At 56.0% G+C, this 21,989-nt stretch overlaps 6 protein-coding genes across 6 annotated transcripts; 3 read left to right on the top strand and 3 right to left on the bottom strand.

Annotated features, from left to right (window-relative positions):
* Positions 1-150: 150 nt before the first annotated feature.
* M409DRAFT_21101 (uncharacterized protein) lies at positions 151-5,991 on the top strand (the record flags this gene model as incomplete). Its single annotated transcript, XM_033805704.1, has 1 exon — positions 151-5,991. The coding sequence occupies one exon, from the start codon at positions 151-153 to the stop codon at positions 5,989-5,991; it is 5,841 nt and encodes a 1,946-aa protein (XP_033669979.1).
* A 2,368-nt stretch (positions 5,992-8,359) lies between these two features.
* Positions 8,360-10,243, top strand: M409DRAFT_21102 (uncharacterized protein; the record flags this gene model as incomplete). Its single annotated transcript, XM_033805705.1, has 3 exons — positions 8,360-8,472; positions 8,542-9,017; positions 9,075-10,243. 3 exons carry the CDS (start codon positions 8,360-8,362, stop codon positions 10,241-10,243), a joined length of 1,758 nt encoding a protein of 585 aa, XP_033669980.1.
* Positions 10,244-12,018: 1,775 nt separating this feature from the next.
* M409DRAFT_21103 (uncharacterized protein) lies at positions 12,019-12,567 on the bottom strand (the record flags this gene model as incomplete). Its single annotated transcript, XM_033805706.1, has 3 exons — positions 12,019-12,187; positions 12,242-12,354; positions 12,409-12,567. The coding sequence occupies 3 exons, from the start codon at positions 12,565-12,567 to the stop codon at positions 12,019-12,021; spliced, it is 441 nt and encodes a 146-aa protein (XP_033669981.1).
* A 702-nt stretch (positions 12,568-13,269) lies between these two features.
* On the top strand, positions 13,270-16,236 carry M409DRAFT_53044 (uncharacterized protein; the record flags this gene model as incomplete). Its single annotated transcript, XM_033812249.1, has 3 exons — positions 13,270-13,315; positions 13,371-13,552; positions 13,603-16,236. 3 exons carry the CDS (start codon positions 13,270-13,272, stop codon positions 16,234-16,236), a joined length of 2,862 nt encoding a protein of 953 aa, XP_033669982.1.
* A 359-nt stretch (positions 16,237-16,595) lies between these two features.
* On the bottom strand, positions 16,596-18,164 carry M409DRAFT_65378 (uncharacterized protein; the record flags this gene model as incomplete). The annotated part of the gene is made up of 1 exon (XM_033816481.1): positions 16,596-18,164. The coding sequence occupies one exon, from the start codon at positions 18,162-18,164 to the stop codon at positions 16,596-16,598; it is 1,569 nt and encodes a 522-aa protein (XP_033669983.1).
* A 585-nt stretch (positions 18,165-18,749) lies between these two features.
* On the bottom strand, positions 18,750-21,398 carry M409DRAFT_36300 (uncharacterized protein; the record flags this gene model as incomplete). Its single annotated transcript, XM_033810535.1, has 1 exon — positions 18,750-21,398. One exon carries the CDS (start codon positions 21,396-21,398, stop codon positions 18,750-18,752), a length of 2,649 nt encoding a protein of 882 aa, XP_033669984.1.
* Between the last annotated feature and the right edge of the window lie 591 nt (positions 21,399-21,989).

The following is a 21,989-nucleotide window of genomic DNA, read 5'->3' on the forward strand; positions in this document are numbered from 1 at the left end:
CTGACGTCGGCTTTCCCCCGTGCAAGAGTCGAGGATTCAATTCGCTGGGATACTCCTGCTCGCCCTGCACGCTCCAGTCAAGCTGCATAAGAGCCTGGATACCATGCAGCCGTGGGTCACCTCATCAACTACCTGTATGTCTATGCGACCATGCTGAACGAAATCTACAGAACAACGCGCTCAACGCGGCGCAACGCACTCGACAAGCTCGCCCAGCTGTCCGCGCAGAGTGCTGCCACGAACGACGATGATCGCGATATCAAGAGGCTATGCGCGCTGGGGAGACCATACGTGGGCAACGCGACGAACGGCTCCATCGATGGGTCTGCGAAAGAGCGAGATACGTCCTCAGTCCCCATGAGCGTTAGGGAGCTGGAGGTCTTGATAGCACTGTGCAAGGCCGCACCTTTGGTTCAGACAACGAAGGATGCGGAGAGTCTATTGCACCAGTTGGCTTCATATGTCGCCGAAGCCCATCGACAGGCGTTCGCGCCCTCGCCGCTGCACCAACATCTTCCACCATGGGAGACGCTCGCGTACGATCTGACAACTGCGGTCTTGGCTCTAGGTCTCAACCATCCGTCGTTGAGGCCTCAGGCATGGGACTGCATCGAGAACACGATTGAGCAGTTGACCAGCGCCGCTGAAAAGACTGTTTGGCTCAAGCCTCTCGAAAATGGAGAAACTAATTTCAAGGTCGACGATCAGACGCTGAAGGCTGTTCAGTTGAACGTGTCCCTTGTCGGATTTTTCCATGGCATTGCTAAATATGTTGCAGTCTGGTCGCCGGAACAGCGTAGCGCTCTCATCCCGCAGTTGCGCCGGATACTGTCTGAGGAGTTCATGGTTTCTCTCGAAGGAGCTCTGTCCGCAGTGAGAAACAGCAGCACTACTTCCCGCAGCGTCAAGGAATGGAAACGATGGACCCGGCACTACGCAGCCCAGGGTCATCCACTGGGTGCTATGATCTTGCAGCAGGCTTTCATGAGTGTGGTCGAGGAAAGCGTGCTTGCATTGGTGCCTCTCCGCGAACCCCTACGTGGAACAGAACTCCTCGATTTCCTGATGCAACAACCAAACCTTACGTCTTTGCGGGCCAAGAATGCCACTACCAGCTCCCAGATTGGAGTCCTAGCGCAGACTATCACGAACGAGATGAGATATCTGGAAGCTGATGCCGACTTCCTCAAACTTGGAGCACCCTGGCAGCAACGACTGGCACGAGAGGTCAAGTCTAGCGCTTTGCGAAGCTTTCTATGCTGCTGCATTCTGGATGGTGGAGGCCCCAACGCCGAAGTGCTGCACGCGGATGTCTTGAAAGAATGGCTGGACGCTGTGAGCGCCGACCCTACCCAAATGGTTGATGAAGACCTCGCGCGGACCGTATTGAAGTCATCTGCCATCCTCGCCAACGTCTCTGCAGCGATCGCTTCAGATCTTACGAGATCCTTCCCACGTCTCATCGTCCAGGGCAAGATGACAGCACCAACCGCCGCCGTGGCCAGCGAGTGTCTTGCTAGGATCCTGAAGAACTGCCCTCAAGACGTTGTTATCAGCACGCTTTACAACCTTGGGAATGTGCTTAGTACCACTTCCACCAACGAGTCGAACAGCAAGTCACCTCTCTTTGATGGTGTACTAAACGCCAATCAGCCGAGCGACAACTTCTCGTCTCAACAGCCTTTCGGCAGCGCCATCTCTCTCGTAATAAGCGACAGCGATGAGGAACAGACCGCATCGGTGTACGGGGCTACAGTACAAGCGATTGTCGCCATTGCTATTGCACGTAGCGAAGTCCAGCTCACGGCCCTGGTTATCTCCATGCTGGTTCAGAAAATCGGCAGGATCAACCCATTCGTGGACGCCAGAGTTATTATCGAGATCTCGGCTTTGGGTCTCTGTGGTGGTGTGAATGAGCTCAAGACGCTTCTGAGACTCTACGCTCGTGTCGGTGGCGATGCGCTCGTGCAGAATAACACCCTGCTCATATCCGCCGTCAACGAAGCACGAATTCGCCTTGCCAGCTGGATCAAGAAAGACTCGCCATTCTATGAACTCTACCTCACGCATTTGCTTGGTCTTTGCGTGGCCAGCGGCGACACTGCGGGAGATCGAACGGTTGATGTAGCACTGGCATCCAAAACCATATCTCAGCTCTTCCGGCCGATGGCAGTGCTGGCGTCCACTGACAACGAGAATCTACCCGCTATCCAAGACGAAGAAGAACTCCGAAGCCTAGGACGGGACACATGGTTCAACATCGTCGTCCACGGCTTCACGCTCAATTCAAATGCCGCGAAGGAACATCTCGAAGATCTGCAGACCCTCGCACTGTACAGCCTCCCACTCATCGACGAAGCCCGCGTCGACATGCCCGAAAGCAGCATCGACCTCAACCCCGTCCTCCGTCGCGGCTCAGGTCCCCAAAACCTCGTCAGCCAAAAGCAATCCCTCATTGCCGCCCTCCCACAATGCGAATCCGACATCAAAAGCCTCAGCTACACCGAATGCAACTTCCTCAACGCCTCCCTCCTCGTCTCCACCCTCCGCGCTCGAGGCGGCGACTGCACAGCCGTCCTTCCCTATTTCCTCGAGAACAAAGTCAAGACCACCGGTCTGGGGAATTGTATCCTCGCCGTCGCCAGCCATAGCGTCGACGCCTACCTTCAACGATGCCTCTCCGGCAAACGACAGGACTTCGCCGCCCCACAGATCGCCATCCAACTCGCCACCCTCTTCGAAGGCTGCTGCCACCGCATCGCTAAAGTCCAGAACGCAGCAACACTAGCATGTGATCGGATCATCGCCGCGATCCCCTCTGCTCTCGCACAGACGGCTTCGATCTTCGCCTTGTTGGAGTTGTTGACGCTCATGTGGAAGGCTTGTCTGGATACCGAGACGGACGAGTATGCGTGGAAATCGCATTACAGTTCATCAAAGGGGAACGTCTCGGTGCAACTCTCAGATGATGTCAAGTTCCGACAGCAGACGCTTGCGTCGTTCCATCAACGCTGTCGATCTTGGGTCGCGAGGGCGATTGAGGTTGCGCCGTTGGATGTGAAAGGGATTCTACAGGCTTACCTGGAAGACTACGAAGACGATGGGTCGTACGGACATATCGCACTTGGAAGGTCTTTTGCCGTGGAACTGGGCTCGATCATCCCGAGCAGTGATCAGAGACTTACGAGTCTGGATCGTCAGGGCGTGAACGTCAATACGGCGTCCGACTTCATCGCGCAGTATACCACACGACAGGAATACCGACACCTCGACGGACGACTTGCCTCTTCTGCGGCGGATGAAGAATGGGCTCTAGTCGACTACAGCGGCAAAGTCCAGCCCGCGCTCATCGAAGACCGCACCTCCGAAGAACGCGAACATCTCCACGCCCTGCGTACCCTCTCCCAGCGTCTCAAAGACTCCCCTTCCCAAATCCCCTTCGAAACCATCCGTACCACCCTCCGCACGGCCGCTGGCCTCCTCTCCCGCGGCGCTGATGTCGCCCTCATCCAGGACCTCGTCTCCATTCCCTTCCTGCTCTTCACGAAACAGTCCATCAATCTAGGAATCTCCCTCTGGCTCGGCGTCGTGAAAGAACGGCCATCGCTCGAATCCCGCGTTCTCTGCGAAGTGGCATCTGGTTGGGAAGCGACCGTGCGGCAGAAGAAGGGTTTCTTCAAAAGCGATTCTTACCACTGGGATCCTTTCTATGTCAAGGAGGAGTTCGCGCCGAGCAGCTGGGAGGCGATCAAGAAGAGGGAACAAGCGACGGGGAATCTGATCGCCCCGCATTTGAGACTGACGCATTTCCTCAGCAGTCATTTCTCCGCGAGCAGGTTGACGAGTCCGAGCGTCGAGAGGGTGTATACCCGACTCATGAGGGTGACGTTGCTGGCGATGAAGAAAACCGTCCCGCAGCCGTTGGCCCGGGAGGTACATTTCCACATCCTGCTGCTCGCGCTGAAAGTCCTGCGGTTCTCGGTCAGGTTAGACGGCGCCGCGCAGTGGAGGTTCAAAGATGCGATTTTGTCCGCCGGGTTGAGCTGGTTTGCGACGCCGCCCAAGTGGTCGTATGGGAGCAATCGATTGCAGGTGAAAGCGGAGGTGAAGCTGCTGAACGATGTTGCAAATTTGATGAAGGCGCTCGCGGGGATTGGGGCGAGGAGTTCGAGGACGCTGCCGGGCTTGCAGGCGAAGCAGGAACTTTTGGCTCATTTGATCAGTCATGAGATTGGGCGACTTACCGTTTGGATTGGACCGCTCGGGCAGGAGTCGAGGAGTATTCTATCTGGACACCATGAAGGGACTGGACAGGAGATGGCGATTGCGGGATTCCTCAAGACGGCCTGGGATGAGGATCCGAGGATTGCGGTGCAGTTGGTCACGCGCTTCCCGAAGTCGCAGAAGATTGCGAGTGAAGTGAGGAGGTTTCTACTTCACAGGCCGGAGAAGGCGATCCTGGAGCCGGATGCGCTGTATGTCCTGCTGGGATCGGAGTTGCCTGCGGATGTCAAGACGCAGCTGAAGTATCTCCTCTACTGGGCCCCGATCAACCCCATGGCCGCCGTGACGTACTTCCTACCTTCGTACGGAAACCACCCGTCCATCGTGCAGTATGCCGTCCGCGCACTGGAAAGCCACTCGGTCGACGTGACGTTCTTCTACGTGCCGCAGATTGTCCAAGCCTTGCGGTATGATGCTCTGGGATACGTTGAGCGCTACATCATTGAGACGGCCACCTTCTCCCAGCTCTTTGCTCACCAGATCATCTGGAATATGAAGGCCAATGCGTACAAGGATGAGGACTCGACCGAGCCGGATCCTGTCAAGCCGGTGTTGGATCGTGTGATGGATGCTCTCATCGGTAGCTTCCTGCCGGAGGATAAGGAGTTCTATGAGAGGGAGTTTGACTTCTTTGGCAAGGTCACGGGCATCTCTGGCACGTTGAAGCCGTTCATCAAGAAGCCGAAGCCGGAGAAGAAGGCGAAGATTGAGGAGGAGCTTCGAAAGATCCAGGTCGATCCTGGTGTGTATCTGCCCAGTAATCCGGATGGAGTGGTGATTGGGATTGACCGCAAGTCGGGCAAGCCGTTGCAGTCTCATGCAAAGGCTCCGTTCATGGCAACTTTCAGGATCCGCAAGGAGGAGGGCGAGAATGCGGAAGAACAGCTTGTTCGAGGCAACGCGGCCAAAAAGAGGTCGTATGAGATCTGGCAGTCGGCCATCTTCAAGGTGGGAGACGATTGTCGGCAGGATATCCTCGCCTTGCAGCTGATTGCGGCTTTCCGTGGGATCTTCAACAACGTCGGGCTGGATGTGTACGTCTTCCCATACCGGGTGACTGCCACGGCACCAGGTTGTGGTGTCATCGATGTGCTGCCAAACTCCATCTCTCGAGACATGCTGGGCCGTGAAGCTGTCAATGGGCTGTATGAGTATTTCGTATCCAAGTATGGGTATGAGGACTCGATCCGGTTCCAGGAAGCTCGCAGCAACTTCATCAAGAGCATGGCGGCGTATTCGATCATCTCGTACCTGCTCCAATTCAAGGACAGACACAACGGCAACATCATGGTCGACGACGCCGGTCACATCCTGCACATCGACTTCGGTTTCTGCTTCGACATTGCACCGGGCGGTGTCAAGTTTGAGCGAGCTCCGTTCAAGCTCACGCCGGAGATGGTGGCCGTCATGGGCGGGTCGAGTCAGTCGCAGCCCTTCAAAGCGTTTGAAGAGCTTTGCATCAAAGCGTTCCTGGCGTCGCGGCAATATGTGGAGCAGCTGGCGCACATAGTGCTGACGATGTTGGATTCAGGCCTGCCATGCTTCAAGCCGACGACGATCCAGCACTTCAAGGAGCGGTTCGTGCTGGAGAAGTCGGACAGAGAAGCGGCGGATTTTGTGCGGAAGTTGGTGCATTGGAGCGAGCGGAGCTACTCGACCGGCGTGTATGACTACTACCAGCTGCTCACCAACGGGATCCCGTACTAGAGTAGATTCTGTATAAGAACACGGAGCTCTTGCAGTATTGGGACAGGAAGAGGTCGTGCCTGCCGGATGGGGTATGCATTCAGACGTGAAGGAGCGAATGATGAAGTTCGGGGGGAGCGGTCAAGCTGTTGGTAGAGGTGCTAATGGCGCAGGCCGTCGTCACATAAGCACTGTTGATCATCGTCGATCGTATGGCGACATGGAGTTGACTGCTGTTTCCCGGCGTTGCGCGTCCTGTGGCCCGTCGCTTAGAGGCAGGGGAAGAAAAATGGGTGAGGTGATCGACCCTGTTGTTACCGAGGCGCGCCGCGAACGGGAGATGCTGTGTTTGTCAGTGCCCGTCAGTCAGACCGGAGCGAATTCGTGGCAGAAAATGGTGAGGTCAATCATCATAGAGGTGCGTCGTAGGATGCCGGCAGCAAGCGAGCGAGCGAGGATGGATATGGCCGTGGCCGTGGCTCGTCGTGTTCGGAGACTGCAGGTATTTGCTTTACGTCTGCTCTTGCCCTTGGACCGAGTTATGGCGGTGCAGGCAGATCTGCGCGCATGTGATCGAGATTGAGTTTGCGGTCCCCACGTCGGCTGGAGAACGGTGGGCTTTGGCGGCACGTGGCAGGCGGCGTTTCGCAGGTGGCGTGTGATGGAAGAGTGGTCGCCATGACGGCCGCTGTCGAGCTCGTATTGCATAGAGCTGGAGGGAGAGATGTGAGTGGTGAAGCTGGAGGGCTAATCGGGCCGTCTCGCTATGTATGCACGCTGTTGGATGTACAGTATGTAGCAGGCGCGCAAGTGTGGCCGAGCAGCCCTATCGGGATTCTCGATGGACGGTGCGGCTAGCAACGCCACAGCGATCGACAGCGACGATGACTGGATTCGCGCACCCTGAAACTCACCCAAAGCTGCCTCGCTGCCCGGTGTCGGAGCTAGATCCGCCCAACGACACCTGGCGCCATGTCGACGCCGCCCGAACGAGCAGTCGCAGAGGCATCATCAATTATTGAGATGAGTGATAGAACGGTATAGGACGGTTGTGCAGCGGGAGTCGCCGAGGCCTGCTGCGCCGGGAGGGTGCATAAGAGAGCGACACAGGCCGGGCGCGCGGCCAATCCAGAGCGCTGTCCCAATATAACTGCCGACGCTTCTCGCCCGGGCGAGACAACAGCAGCCTCCCGACCTGGCGGCACAAGCCACGTTGTCTGCTCGCAGCGAAGCGAGGACGGTGGCAGCGCGATGTTCATCACTGCGAGGGTCGCGGTACGTAATCTTGGGCTTGCTGTTCTCCTCTCTCGCGGACCCCGAAGTATAGTAGCTCGAGGAGATGGCACCATTGGGCAGCTGGACGTGGTTGTTCGAGCGAGCTAGCCCTCTCCCGCGCCACACCTTCAATTCTAACCCTGCACCCCTCGCGGTTGCAACTGGGAACACTCTGTTCACTGCGCCTCTTGCTTGCTCGTTTTCTCGTGTCGTGGCCGGCATTGCTGGTCTTGTCGTGGGCGTCTAGAGCGGTGGCGAAGCAGGCACACGCCGCGCACAATCAATGGGGACAGGCAGACGGGCAGACAAGCACATCAGGCCCAGCGTGTCGTGTAACGAGACGGCTCCAGGTGGCGACGGATCAGGCGCCGCAGCCAATGTCGACCAGCGTAGAGCGGCTCACGTCTGGCAGGCATGGGACAAGTGGGCGTGAGGGTGAATTCCTCCGAGAGCGCCTCTGGCCCTCAAACTTTGTGCCCCTGCGTCGGCTTGGACCTAGGTACGCCAGCAAGATCACACTCGCCAGACCAGCATTTGGCAGACGAGCGGCTGTCTGCTACCGTCGATCTGCGCCAGCGACGTGCAGCCAGACGTCGGTCGTCGTCGTAGTGGGCGCTGGCGCATCCGCTCGGCTCACCATCGCCATGCATTACACAGTGGCGCCGCCGCTGCCACATGCCTTCGTGCCTGCTGGTTCTGCCCAACCCGCCGCAGCCCTTGCCCATCGCCAGACTCGTCCAGAATAGCTGTGCTCCTCTAGTCGCTCGTCCTAGCACTGTAGCCGTCCTGGCCCAGCGGCTGCTACGCTACGCCCTCGAACTCGCCCGCCGGCTGCATCGCCGGAATCCATCCACCCATCAATTAACCCACCCTTCCCTTCCGCCCTGCCCTGCCCTGCCCTGGCACTGCTCGCCCGCCTAGATCTGCCGCTGCCATGCCTGGGACCCGTCGTCCTTTTCCCTCTGGTCTGGCCCGCTCATTGGGCCGTCACACGACAGCTTGCTGATTTGCGTCTCCGTCCGTCGTCACTTCACCTGGTGCCTTCCCTCTTAAGTCATCCTGCACATCACCTGCCCGGACCTCCATCACACTTTCCCAATGTCCCGTCGGTAACATGAGTGGTCCTGATCCCAATGCCACGCAGCCGCCTGAGGCTGCCGCTGCCCGTGCCACCGCCGCCGCCCAGCAACCGCAACCGCAACCACCGCAGCCTCGCCAGCCGGACAGGTACGTCAACCCGTTGCCAACGTCCCACCCCGTGGCCGACTTGAGACACGGCTCGCTGACTTGCGGTAGCGCACCGTTTCAATCTCAGCTAGAGTACCTCTCCCAGCAACAGCAACTACCCCCAAACGTCCCTCAATATGGCCAGCAGCCCTTCGATATGGGGTCGATGGCCGGCGCCTTGCCAGGTCAACCTCAGATGCCCACTCGTCCCTACGCCAGCCCGGATCCATCTCAAGGCGTCGCTTCACCTAACCCATATCAACAGCCGACGATGTTTCCTCCAACTCAACCAGGTGGTCCACGCTTCGCCGACCCCACCATGTTGGCGAGAGCGCAGCAACAGCAGTTCATGAGCGCGCAGTATGGAGCGCCTAGTCCGATCCAGAACATGCAGCGACAGAACTTTCCCATGCAGCAGCAAGTGCCATTCTCACCAGTCGATCCATATGCGTTTGGCATCAACCCCGCCCAGTACTCACCGATTGATCCACGATTTGGCCCACCTGGATCGTTTGTGCTGCCCGCTGGACTCCCTACAGACATTGGTATGGCAGAAGAATGATTCATACTTACCAGCTGATGCGTACTAACACTTGCTATAGCACAGTTTGCACGACGCGGATCAGCAGACACTGCACCGATTCCCAGCTTCCCTCGAGGACCGCCGCGCAAGCCAAAGCAATCAGGACACGCACTGTGGGTTGGAAATCTGCCGCCTCAGGCACTTGTCACCGACTTGAAGGACCACTTCTCGAGGGATGCAACTACAGACATTGAAAGCGTGTTCTTGATCGCGAAGAGCAACTGTGCGTTCGTCAACTACCGCACCGAAGCAGCTTGCGTTGCTGCGATGAACCGATTCCACGATTCGAGATTCCATGGTGTCCGTCTGGTTTGTCGACTTCGAAGAGGTACAGCGTCAAGTGCTGCTGCGACGCCAACAGCAGAAGAAGCAGAATCACCACCAGAACCGGCGACTGCGACCATTGAGAAGGATGAAGATGCACTAAGCCCGACCATTGCACGAAGTCAGTCTCACCAAAGCGACGTGTCAAACAAGTCAGGAAACTCGCCGGGAGCACCACCAGCGTCAGACGAGAAGGTGCCAGAGAAGTACTTCATCGTGAAGTCTCTCACTGCGCAAGATCTTGAAGCGAGCGTACGGAATGGAATCTGGGCGACGCAATCCCACAACGAAGACGCGCTCAACCGCGCCTACTCCCAAGCCGACAACGTGTATCTCATCTTCTCGGCCAACAAGTCGGGAGAATACTTTGGCTATGCTCGAATGGCATCGACAATCTCGGGTGAAGCAGTCGACCTGTCCAGCACCTTTCCTTCAGCTCAGGAAGCCGCGACCGACCCAGCAGGCTCACCACAATCAATTCCAACTCCAGCGACAGCGACAGCACCCAAGGGTCGCATTATCGACGACTCGGCGCGTGGGACGATCTTCTGGGAGGCCGACCATTCTGAAGACGAGGAGGGCGCTCCTGAGAAAGACGGCACGGGACAGAACTGGGGCAAGCAATTCCAAATCGAATGGGTGTCTACCAACAGACTGCCCTTCTACCGCACTCGAGGCCTGCGCAATCCCTGGAACGCTAACCGCGAAGTGAAGATCGCGCGCGACGGTACGGAACTGGAGCCGAGCGTGGGCAGAAGACTGGTTCAGATGTTTCACCGCCCATCACCATCACCTTCTGCCAGCGGCCCAGGTGGCCCACCCCCAGGGAACGCGCCGCCGGGGACTGGCATGCCATTTCGATGATTTGGAAATACTTGCATCAAGAGGAGGACCAGCATAGTGCAAGAAGGAGGCATCTGGGAAAGGAGCATTTGCGAGGAGTCGTCACTTGCACTGCATAGCGATGGGGGGTTTCGCAGAAAAAGTCGCTGCAGCAGCGCATCATCATCACCGCGCATGGGACGAGACGGTCTGTCTACGGTGCTTGAACTGCATCGACTGAGACGCGTGTTACCGTCAAGGAAGGGAGAAGAAGGTAATGTATGCGCGGGTGTGTGCTGTTCTCGTCTTTGTTGGTTTCTGCTCTTTCCCTTCTAATCCGCTCCTTAATATCAACTACCATCAAAAATGTACGTGCAGGCCACTATCCCTATCCACTTACCGATCTATCATCTCATATCCCCTCGAAAGACTACTGGGACTGACAATTTACCTGAACCATTTAATGCACTTGCCGATCTTGACAAGCGGCACATCGCACGTGTCACAAGATCTGACGATCTCTTGTTTCATACCACGGATCAATTTGACGATCTCATCATCATCTTCATCCCTTTCTTCATCTACAATTTACATGCCACAGCTGTTCAATTCCCGGAAAAGGAAAAGATGACGAACGGACTTCGCACCGGAAGATATGGTTCCAGAATGCAAGCGCCCGGGCTGGAGGGACCGAGAACCCGGGAGATACAAGACGAACCACAGAATTTCTGATGTGCGGGTTTTGGCTTTGGGGGTTCTAGACGTGAGCTTTCATGTTGTGTAACGGAAGAATTGAAGAATTGAATGGCGTGAGCGTGGGGGCAGGAGGGCGGGAAATCTTGGCAGTGAAGCACACTATTGTCAAAAAAGATACCTTACAGAGTGATAGACGTAACTTCCAGCACGCATAAACGCAGCCCAGAGACTTGGAAAACCAGGCGTAGACTTGGAAGGGGGGCTATACTGCAATAGGACACGGACTTCTAGCCCCCATGCAAGGTGAACACCCTGTGGCGTCAAAGTAGACGCGGTAAGATTTTTAAATCTGCTCTGCCGTTGCTGCATAGTTGGGGGCCCTGCACGATTGGACCCTTAGGAGGGCTTTCCGCTTTCATGCCTGCATGCAGGTTGCGGAGTCTTTTGCGGCGTCTCTGCTACTAGAAGCTATTCGTTCTAGCATTGACGAGGGTCTAGTTCCTTCGTGTCTCGTTCTTTTTCTTTCACGGCTGTTTGTGGTTGGCCTACCGAAGTGCCTTGGACTTTGCTTCACCGTCATTTACCGCTTTGCTTGCTTGCTTGCTTGCTTGCTTGCCTTCGGGTATGCTCGTATTTGTCAAGACACGGTATTAAGAAAAAACTAGCACGACCGAGCGGACAAAAACATTGTCGAAGGAGGGAGCTTCGATCGAAGATTTGAATTACAGACCACGCTGTGTTCAAAAGAGGTTCTTGCAAATAGCGCAATGGAGAAAAAGACTTCAGAGCTATCGCTGAAGATGGTATGCTGTGAGCGAACGGACGAATGGGATGGCCGTCGATGATGGTGACATGCCTCCAATGTCGTGGTTCGTCTTGTCGTGGCGGCGTGAGCGAGTCGTTCGGCTACCAAGATGCCTCAAGTCCTCCAAGAAACCTTCTTCTTCAGATCCCGTCCGGTACGCGGCTTCGTCACCTAGCACGCGGTATGCTTAGGTTTGAAGTTTGAGCTTGCTGCTTGCTGCTTGGGGCGGAGCGGAGACGGTCATACTGCCCGAGAACGAGGTGGGTTGTTTCGACTTCAGCTTCTGGCTAAAGGTCCGAAGTGCTTGCTGCTTTCTTCAACCCAAGTCCTCCAGTCGACCTCCTAATGCGAACTGGTACTGCTGGGTCGTCGACTCGTACGCCTGGTCGATATGGCCCCAGCAAGCAGCGATCTTGTTGTCGATGTCGCGGCGCTTTTGGATGAGGTCGCGCAGACGGGCGATTTTGGGGGCTTGAATTGTTCGGCTGGTGATGATCAGAGTCAGTTGTGATGGCGAGTGAGGTGAGTGTACGACTCACAGCTCCTGCTCATGGGCCTTCTTGAGGTCGGTCATCTTTCGCTGGATCTTGTCGATGCGTTGTTTCTTGGTGGCTTCGATCTCTTTGGCTCGCTGGGCTTTGCGGGCTCGGCTCTGGGGATGGCGTTAGCTTGGTATGGCTTTGGGGAAGAGATTGGGGAAGCATACCTGCTCGTTCTGCTTCTGCACGACGGCTTCGATGGCTTTGGCATCGAACTCCTGCGATTGTGATTGGGATGCTTCTTGGCTTTGAGTTGGCTCGTCGCTGTCGCTCTCGATTTGAGGTGCGGTCTTTGTCATTGCGGGCTTGGACTTCTTTGGCGCCATCTCTTCGGTGGCTGCAACGTCGTCTTTGTCTTTGTATCTTACGTTGAGGTTGATGTCTGGATGAGGTGATGTTGCTCGAGCCAATGGCACCTGCGTTGAACGTTGACGGTCGTTGATGCCTCAGGCATGAACTATCACTTTCACGAGCTGCTTGGCTCGTTTGGCAGCGCCACACTTTGGCGCAGTGCAACGTCGCTTACTCCACTCGTCCATCGCTTTCAAGTTTCAATCGTCGCGTGCTGTTGTCCTGGCCCAAATCCGAAATATCGCCCTCATCTCCCTTTGATTGAACGAAATTGACGTCGAATTGTTGGTCAAACAACGCCACACTCTGAACACGCGCTGCGGCTGAGATCCCTGTCCAACAAGAGCAGCGGCGGCAGCGTCTCCAGAAGTTCCTGGCAGCCAACAACCTTGCTCCTACCAAAACCGACCTGACTCCTGAACCCGTGACCCGCCCTCCCCGACCTTCAAGTCTTTGTACGAACCACTTCTTTGCCCTATTTACGTCCCGACCGAACAACCACCCTTTTGTGTCTATTATGCGGGTCGCCTGATCCCGCGACTGGCTCCGGCGCATCGAAACACAACCCTTCGACACACTCGTTCAGCCTGATTCGCCCGCACATCAGTGCCATTGTTGGTCCACACCTCCCGCGCAGGCGCAAGTTTGGTCTGGTATAATCGGTGCGAGGGCCCGGCATGAGCTCCTTTGCGACGTCGTTCTGGTCTTCGGACTATGCAGGAGGTTTGTCGCCCGAAAGTTGGCAGGAGGGTCATGTTCAACTACTGACACGATCTAGGTCTCGGCGTCCTCTTCCAGAAGCTCCAGCAGGGTGTGCAAGAGAATGAGCAGATCCTTACGATTGCGCGGATGCGCGCTGAGGCGGAGGATATGTATGGGCAGAAGCTTGGGGATATAGAGAATGCTACGAACAGGATAGACGGGGGCTTTCAGAGAGATGATGGGGCTAGTCTCAAGAAGGTCAGGATACACAATCGCAAGTAATGGGAAGGATGTGCTAACGGTCATAGGCATACGAAGGTGTGCGCGCTGAAATGGGCGAGGCTTCGCGAAATCACCGAAAGATCGCTTCCAACATCCGAGAACTAGTGATCAATCCCTTCAGTCGCTGGTGCGATCAACATGCTGCGCGAGTACAGAACAGCCAGGATGATTTGCAGGGTCGGATCAAGGCACATGACAGGCAGGCAGAGACAGTACGGCAATACCGAAGCGCATACTACAACAAGTGCAGGAGAGTGGAGGATCTGGATGAGGAGGAGAAGCTGGCTTTCCAGGATCCCAGCTCTGCTACCACTGGATCCCCTAAGCCTGCTCCACAAAGTGTGCCTAGCATCAAGGTCGAGGAAGAGCTTGAGCCTGAGCCTATTGAGATTGGGGACGAGACATACACGCCCGAGCAGGTCAAGAAGATCCTCACGCATGCCCTGGACAACATCAAGCTCGGAGAGACCAAAGTTCCCATCCTAGGCACGTATCAGAATGTGAGCACTGGCGCGGAAATCGTGGAGTACATCCAGAAGCATTTGAATGCCAGCAGTGTTGCATATGCAGAGAAGGTCGGACAGGACATGATCACCCACGGCTTTCTGCGATTAATTGGAAATATGGGCAACACTTTCGCGAACAGCAGCCGGTTGTACTATCAATGGCGGCCCAAGGTGTTTCAGATCACTGGGATTCCGGAGAAGAGACCCAATCTGCTCAACCGCACCTCCACCATCATGTCTACTGGGTCCAATGATTCCATTCCTGGCAGTCCAGTGATCGGCGACCGAGTCAGTGAATACCTTGGAGGTTGGAACCCACTAAACAACGCCCACCCGAACGAGACCCCAGCTGAGAAGTTGAGGCGAGAGGCCCGAGAGGCGGACGACCGTTACAAGGTGGCTGTCAAGAAACTGGACAGTCTACGGTGCGCTCTGGAGGAGGCCATGATTGAGCACATGAAATTCATGGAGCGCTGCGAACTTGACCGCCTAAAAGCCATCAAGGCCGTCATTCTGGACTTCAGCGGCGCGATCAGCAACGTCATCCCATCATTACAGTCCACCGTTGACAACATGATGTTGTTCCAGGAGACTGTCCAGCCACAGGGAGACTTGCGATACATGCTGGAAAACTACATGACTGGCAACTTCCTTCCCAAGGTAACAGTCTACGAGAACTACTACAACAATAACGACGAGCAGACCTTTGGTGTTGATATCGAGGCGAGAGCACGAAGCGACCGGAAGCGAGTACCGCTTATCATTACGACTATTCTGACATTCCTCGACTCTCATTATCCAGATCTTGAGGGTGACGAAGCACGCCGCAGTATCTGGCTAGTCGAGGTTCCCTTGGCTGCTACGCATCATCTCCGGAATCAAATCAATACTGGCAAGATCGTCCCACAGGAGCTACTGGAGAAGTACGAAGTGCCGATTGTGGCGTCGGTACTGAAGCTGTATCTGCTTGAACTTCCGGACAGTCTGGTGAGCTCGCATGTTTACGAAATCATCAAGACGATCTACACAAGCACTGCACAATCTGCTTCCGAGAGCACCAGAATACAGGTCATCCAATCGACGCTCGGACAACTGCGACTTGCGAACATTGCCACTCTGGATGCCTTGGTCACCCATTTCACCCGCCTGATTGAGCTCACTAGCGCCGACGATGCATACATCCAAGGCCTTTGCACCGCTCTTGCGCCATGCATCATGCGACCGAAGCAGGAAACTGGCCTTAGTATGAATGAGAAGTACAACGTGCGATTGCTACGGGATCTCTTCGCCCACAAGGATGCGATCTTCGGCGAGCTCAAGAGACAATCTGCTCTCACTCACACCAACTCAGGTTCCACGCGCAACACCCGTGCTATCAGCACTGACGAATCACGACGGAAAGAGCATATGGAAGAGCGACAACGAGCCATTGCGGCAGCTCAGCAAGCGCAAGCAGGTGGCACGAGGAGCCGAAATCCAAGCCCAGATCCTGGCAGCAGAGTTCCACTGCCTGGTCACCGCAGGGATCGTAGTAGAGGTCCTGAGACGAGGTTCCCGGTCAATACCACAGCGGCACAGAACACACCTGACAGGAGGGTCATGTCGCCAACGCAGTCCAGCACATCGAGTCACCGTGACAGCCTAAGCGTTCCGCAGAGTCCACCTGGAGGAAAGGCACCTGCCTCGCATGACACTTCAAGCCCTGACCGACCAAATGGCATGTTCCACCAGCCACCACCGACCGACGACTCCTCAGAATCATCGAAACGCCAATCCGGCGCACCAAGGATGTCTGCCTCGATCAACTCCCCGTCCGACTTTGGCCACACCAATCACTACTACAGCAGCAGCATCGACTCCACACCCGGCGCACCAAACGGCAGCGCGGCGCCAACTTCGAACCCAAGCATCCAACCGCCCGCCTCGAAATACCGCATCGTGAACCAAGAAGAGGTCGCATCGCCTGTCGAAGCCACCCCGACGGAGAGCACGCCAACGAAGCAGGACAGTCTCAGCCGGCGAGGCGCATACGGCCGTCGGGGGACCGGCGGCTTGAGCAGGCAGAGTCTCGTCAGTAGCAAGCACGACAGCGCGGAGGTGGAGCCTGAGAGCAAGGGCGTGCAGCTGGAGGACAAGCCGATGGATTTCGACTAGGAGTGGAATTCAGGTGAGGCGACTGCAGCTGCCGCCGCTGGGGTTTGATGGATGAGGGAAGGCATAGCGTGGGAGCGAGTGGGTTTGTGGTTTGTGAAGGGGGTTGTTTTTGGTTTTGATAGCGATGTGCACTGCACCCTATGCTTGCTATGACTTGTATCTTGGTCTGTGCATGAGTCGGTAGATACAGGATGGATGGATGGATGGATGTCGATACGTCCCTCTGTTCGATGAAGTAGACGCGAATGCCATCTGATGAATCACTCATGTCGCAACCTTGTGTCTTCGTACTGCGAGGTCTTCCATCTCTCCAAAAGGTTCGGACACTTTCTCGCAAATGCGGTTTAACCCTCACTTCATTAATCTCCAATCTCCCTCCTCTCGCCCACGCCCTCATCGTCTTTCGCCCTCCGTCGCGGCCTCCAATCATACCACCTCCTCCCCACATACCTCGTCGAAGCATACACCCCGAAGAAGAGCAGAACATCCACGGAAACGTCCAGTGCTAGCGCGAGACCTAAGCGACTGGCATACACACCCGCTGAACTCCACGCTAGACGATCCGTGGGACTGCGTAAGACCTGCGAAATCGGACCGCCGGTGAACGGAGCGTATATATGCGGCGCTGCCTCGATCGCTGCTGGCGTTGGGGTATAGCTCAAGAAGGCGTGCGCGACGGAGCGCAGCATGAGGCTTTCGAAAGGGAGGGTTATACACCTCGCGAGGAAACTGTCGATACTCCCCGCGAGTCGCTGGGCGGGGAGATGGGCTAATGCGGTAGACCGGTGCAGCGTCCCATCGCGCTGTCGGGTGTTGTTTTCCAGAATTTCCTCCCCGTGATGGCCCGGTCGAGAGGTGAGTTGGTGCATATCCCATCCGCACCATTCCATGAATTTTGAGCGGAGAGACCACATGTTGTGCGTGAGCCAGCCGATGGGGTCGGTGGGGGTGGGAATGAGGCTGGGATCAGTGTCGATGGGTGGGTAGCGGAAAGTGGAGAAGAGGGCTGCGATGGGGATTTCGCTCTCGTCCGCGTCCCAGTGGAAGACTTTGTAGAGAAGGAGGAGCACCCCCGGGGTGGTGAGGGATCTGACGAAGATCACGCCGAAGAGCGGTTTCCAGCCGAATTGGTGGAAGGAGGCGGCGTGCCATGGGAGGAAGCATTTCCAGGAGGGGAAGAGAGGGAGAAGGGGTGCGAGGCCGAGCTTTTGTGCGCGAGCGTGGAATTCCATGGGGAGGAGCGCCATGTCGATTCCCAGGAGGACGAGTTCGAAGAGGATGGAGATGGCCGTGTAGAGCCTCTTGGTCGTCCGGCGCTTGAAGCGGCGCTTCTGGACGTAGTTCTGGATGCGTCCAGTCAACTGCTCCACGGCGACGATGAGCGGGAGTCGCACAAGCGTATGCATGACAATATCCCCCAAACCCGGAAACAACCCCGCCAGCCCCCTCCTCAACCCCCCATCCGAAAACAACCCTCTCCACTCCGCCACCACAATCTCCCCAATCCCCCTCTCAGCCCCATAAACCCCAACCTGCACCCTCTGCACCAAAGCCTCCGTCCAGAGATGCCCCAGAAACCCCATCCCCGCCACCGTGTAATCCATCAACTCCCCCTTCTCCTGCTCATCTCGCAACACCTTCTCCCTCGTGTCCCGCACGAACCGCCCCCTCTGCTCCTCCCGCCGGTCGGATAAGTCCTTCCGCTCGACGACGCCCACTAGAGCGAGGACGTCGTTTTGCGCTTTGCGCATTTCGGCGTTGAAGGCGTCGATCCGCGGGTTGGTGGGGCGGCCTTTGGAGTCGTATTGCTGTTGGGGGCGTCCATCTTCGGGGGTTTGGGGCTGCTGTGTTGGTTGCTGCGTTTCTTCGATGGGTTCGAACGCGGAGCGCCCGAGAGCGAGTCGAGTTAGATATTGCTGTCTGCCCATCTCGGAGACGAGGTGTTGGGATGGCGGCTATTGTTGATGGGGTTCGGTTTGCGCATGTCCAGCAGTTCTGGAACTTTGGGGTAGTCACTGGTGGCCTCTTTCTTCTCTATTGCTTTTCAATCCTATGTGGGCTTTATCATGATCCGAGCAAGCAGTCGAAAGAGTGTTCTCGGTGCATATCGATGGGGTGGCGTGGAGAAGTTTGATGTTGTTTGATGTGACGGTGCAGTAAGGAAGCAAGTGAGGTTCGCGAGTCCCACCGTGAGCAAAGCTGTGGCTGGCTAGCCACTGCCGTGGGCTTCCGTGCTTTAATTGTGGCTGACGTGGGGCTCTTCCTGTGGATAATCAACAAATCTGTGCTCAATGTGGATTTAAAAGATGTGAACGCGGAGTAGATTGGCGTTGTAGTTCATCGGTTATAAGACTTAGCTACAATGCCCCTGGACGCAGACATGTTCGAAGTTGCGGTCCTTGCATGTTGATAATTCTCTAGCGACTTGCGGCTATCTATGATGGCGCCATCACAAGCATCCACGACCCAGCTTTTCCTCGTCCCAAACACCTCTTAAACCTTCCCATTCCCTTCTAAAGGTACTTCTCCTCCCTCAACCACCTCTCCACATCCCCCGCATCACGCTCCAACCACCCAATCTTCGCCCTCACCGCATCAAAACTCTGCGCCAGATTCCGATCGAAGCCCTTGGTGCTCTTCCCCTCAAAGAACGCCTCCACATCCTTCAACTGCTTCTCCTTGGTGAAGCTGCTCGTCGCCATGCTCACCACACTGCCCAACAGCGTGAAGCTCGGCGGCATCTTCTGCTTGAGCGTGTCCCAGTTCTCCTTCATCCACGCCCAGAACGCCTCGATGCCTTCGCGGTGGGCGCGCAGGCCGGCGAGGGGCAGGTAGATGTCTTGTTCTTTGACGTGCTTGTTGAGGGAGTAGGCGAGGGTGCGTTGGATGAGTTCAGGGTCGCGGGCGCGGCCGAGGGAGCGCAGGGCCGCGTTGCGTTCGTCGCTGGAGTTGGCGGTCTCGTATTCTTTGACGAGGGCGTCGTATTCTTTCTTACCGCCGTATTGCAAGACAACGGCGTAGACGCTGCCTCGGAGGTTGGGATGTAGGGCGGCGCGGTCGCCTGAGACGAACTTCTCGAACATTTCGAAAGCTGCCTTCTTGGTCTTCTCATCGCCCGCAGATGCTGCAGTGCCGAAGAGGAGGGCCTTGAACTGCTGCTCAATGTGACCGTCCTTGTCGCTGAATTCCCATCCTACTTGGTGAGACTTGTGGCTGACGAGGTCGCGTTGGAAGGCCTTGAGAGCGTCCTTGATCTTGTTGTCTTCGAACGTCCATGCCGCGCGGACAGCGCCAACTCTGGCAGTGATCTCATCCCAGACAACAAAGTCAGGCTCGGTATCGAAGCTCTTGAGGAGCGATAGCAGACCGTCCGTCTTTTGGTAGCCAGCAGCCGACAGCGCACCAGCGTCCGCAATCATACCGGCACGATCCTCTACACTAAGCAGACCAGCCTTGGCATTCTGTCCCAGCTTCTGTAACCGCTCAGCAGCGTACAAAGTACGATAGATACCAGAGTGATCGGCGTTCAGCTTAAAGAAATCCAGGTCCGGCACCTTAAAGTCGTCCTCGCGCTTGTTGAGAGTAAGGCTCTCGTCAATACCGTTCTTGGTGCGCAGACCAAGGAAGACCGGGAAAAGAGTCTTGTCCTCCTCAGGCTTGACATCTGCAGTGCGAAGGAATCGGTTCTGCTTGACGTGGATCGTGCTGTTCTTTGCATCTTCAGTGACAGTAACGACAGGGAATCCCACATTCTTTGTCCAGATGTCCGCAACACGCTCAACATCCTTTCCACTCGCATCGCTCAAGGAAGCCCAGAGGTCGCCGGTGGTGGTGTTGCCATAGGCGTGCTTCTTCAGGTACCGTCTGATACCCTCCAAAAAGATATCCTCGCCAAGATACTTCGAAATCATGCGCAGCACACAGGAGCCTTTGGAGTACGAGATGGCGTCGAAGATTTGGTTGATCTCGTCCGCGCGCTTGACAGGAACCTCGATTGGATGAGAGCTTCTGAGCGAGTCGAGACCGAGAGCAGACTGCAGGTTGTCCGTGACGTATCCCTCCCACACCTTCCACTCAGGATAGAAGACATTGCAGCTGTACCACGACATCCAGGTAGCGAAGCCCTCGTTGAGCCAGAGTCCGTCCCAGAAGTCCATAGTGACGAGGTTGCCGAACCATTGGTGAGCAAGTTCGTGCTGCACGACTTCAGCAACACGCTGCTTAGTCGAAGCACTGACATTGTTCTCATCAAGCAGCAAGTCAACCACACGGTACGTGACTAGACCCCAGTTCTCCATAGCTCCCGCTGAGAAGTCCGGAATGGCGACCATGTCCATCTTTGGTAGAGGGAACTCGCTGGCGAACTGCTTCTCGTAGAACGCCAAGGTCTGAGCAGCCAGCTCGACGGAGAACTTGCCATGGCTGATGTCCTTGTCGGGAGTGCAGAAGACACGGACAGGGACACGGAAGTTCTTGCTCTCGAGCACCTGCAGCTCACCGACGATGAAGGCAACGAGGTAGGTGGACATGAGTGGAGTCTTGTTGAAGGTGACCGCCTTTCGCTTGCCTCCATATGCAGAATCGACCTGCTTCTCACCGGCGACGTCCATATTGCTCAAGCAAGTCATCTTGTCGTCGGCAATCAGGGTGACAGTGAAAGTGGCTTTCAATGCGGGCTCGTCGAAGCATGGGAATGCACGGCGGCAGTCGGTAGGTTCCATCTGAGTTGTAGCAATCCAGCCCTCGCCTCCATCCTTTGCCTTGTACGAAGAGCGATAGAACCCGGCCATGTTATCATTCAGCGAACCTACAAACTTGTGCGTGAGCGTCGCCTTGGAGCCAGCAGGAATTGTCTGATTGAACTCAATCTTCGTCGTCTGCGAATCCTCATCATGCGAAAGCGTCGGCGAAGAAGAAATCACATTCGAGCCCGACGTGATCTTCGTCTCCTTGATATCAATCTCCAACGCATTCAGCGATATAGAAGTAGTGTCCTTGACAACATCCAGCTCGATCTCGACGGTGCCATCGTACTTGAACGTCTCGAAGTTGGGCTCGAGGGTGACGTTGTAGTGTAATGGCTTGACGTTCTTGGGCAGGACCTCGCGGCCCTTGGAGATGTCCATGTTGGAGTCGGCGGTGTCTGCCTCGCGCCGACACATGTTTCTTCGGTGCGAGCAGTGTCTCTTGATGGCGGGGGTTACGAGGGAGGTGGGTTTGTTGTAGCGAGTGGATGGGCGGGTGAGGTAATGGTGTTTGTTGGTGTATTGTTGTTGTAAGAGACGTGCTGTTGCTCGGACAGGCTGCGCGGCGGATCGGCTAGAGGCGGTCAAGAAGGCGCGAGTGGTGTTGTTGGTGTTGGCGTGGATGAGGTTGGCGGGTCTGCTTGCTGCTGCTCTGAGGACGAAGGAGGGGCAGACGAGGGTCTTCGCAGCAAACGAGGCTGGTCGACCAAACGAGAGACTTTGCATCTAATCTTTCAATCAAATCTGCATCAAACCATCATCAATCACGTCAAATGCAGCAAGGCTTCAATGGACAACTCCCAGCTGCTGCAGGCCGGCAAAGCTTGCCCGTGGTCGTGTGAGCGGAAGATAGGGTCGGCCAGACTTAACAAACTCTTAACCTACTCAACCTTAGCTAAGCGAGTACTTACCTACCTTCTACTACTCTTTCTCCGTTTCCTTTAGTCCTAATACCTTTATTCCTTCTACTAAAATACCTTAAAATACTATATATATCGTCTAGTATAC

The sequence above is a fragment of the Zasmidium cellare genome (genome assembly GCF_010093935.1).
Source record: "Zasmidium cellare ATCC 36951 unplaced genomic scaffold M409scaffold_11, whole genome shotgun sequence".
NCBI lineage: Eukaryota > Fungi > Ascomycota > Dothideomycetes > Mycosphaerellales > Mycosphaerellaceae > Zasmidium > Zasmidium cellare.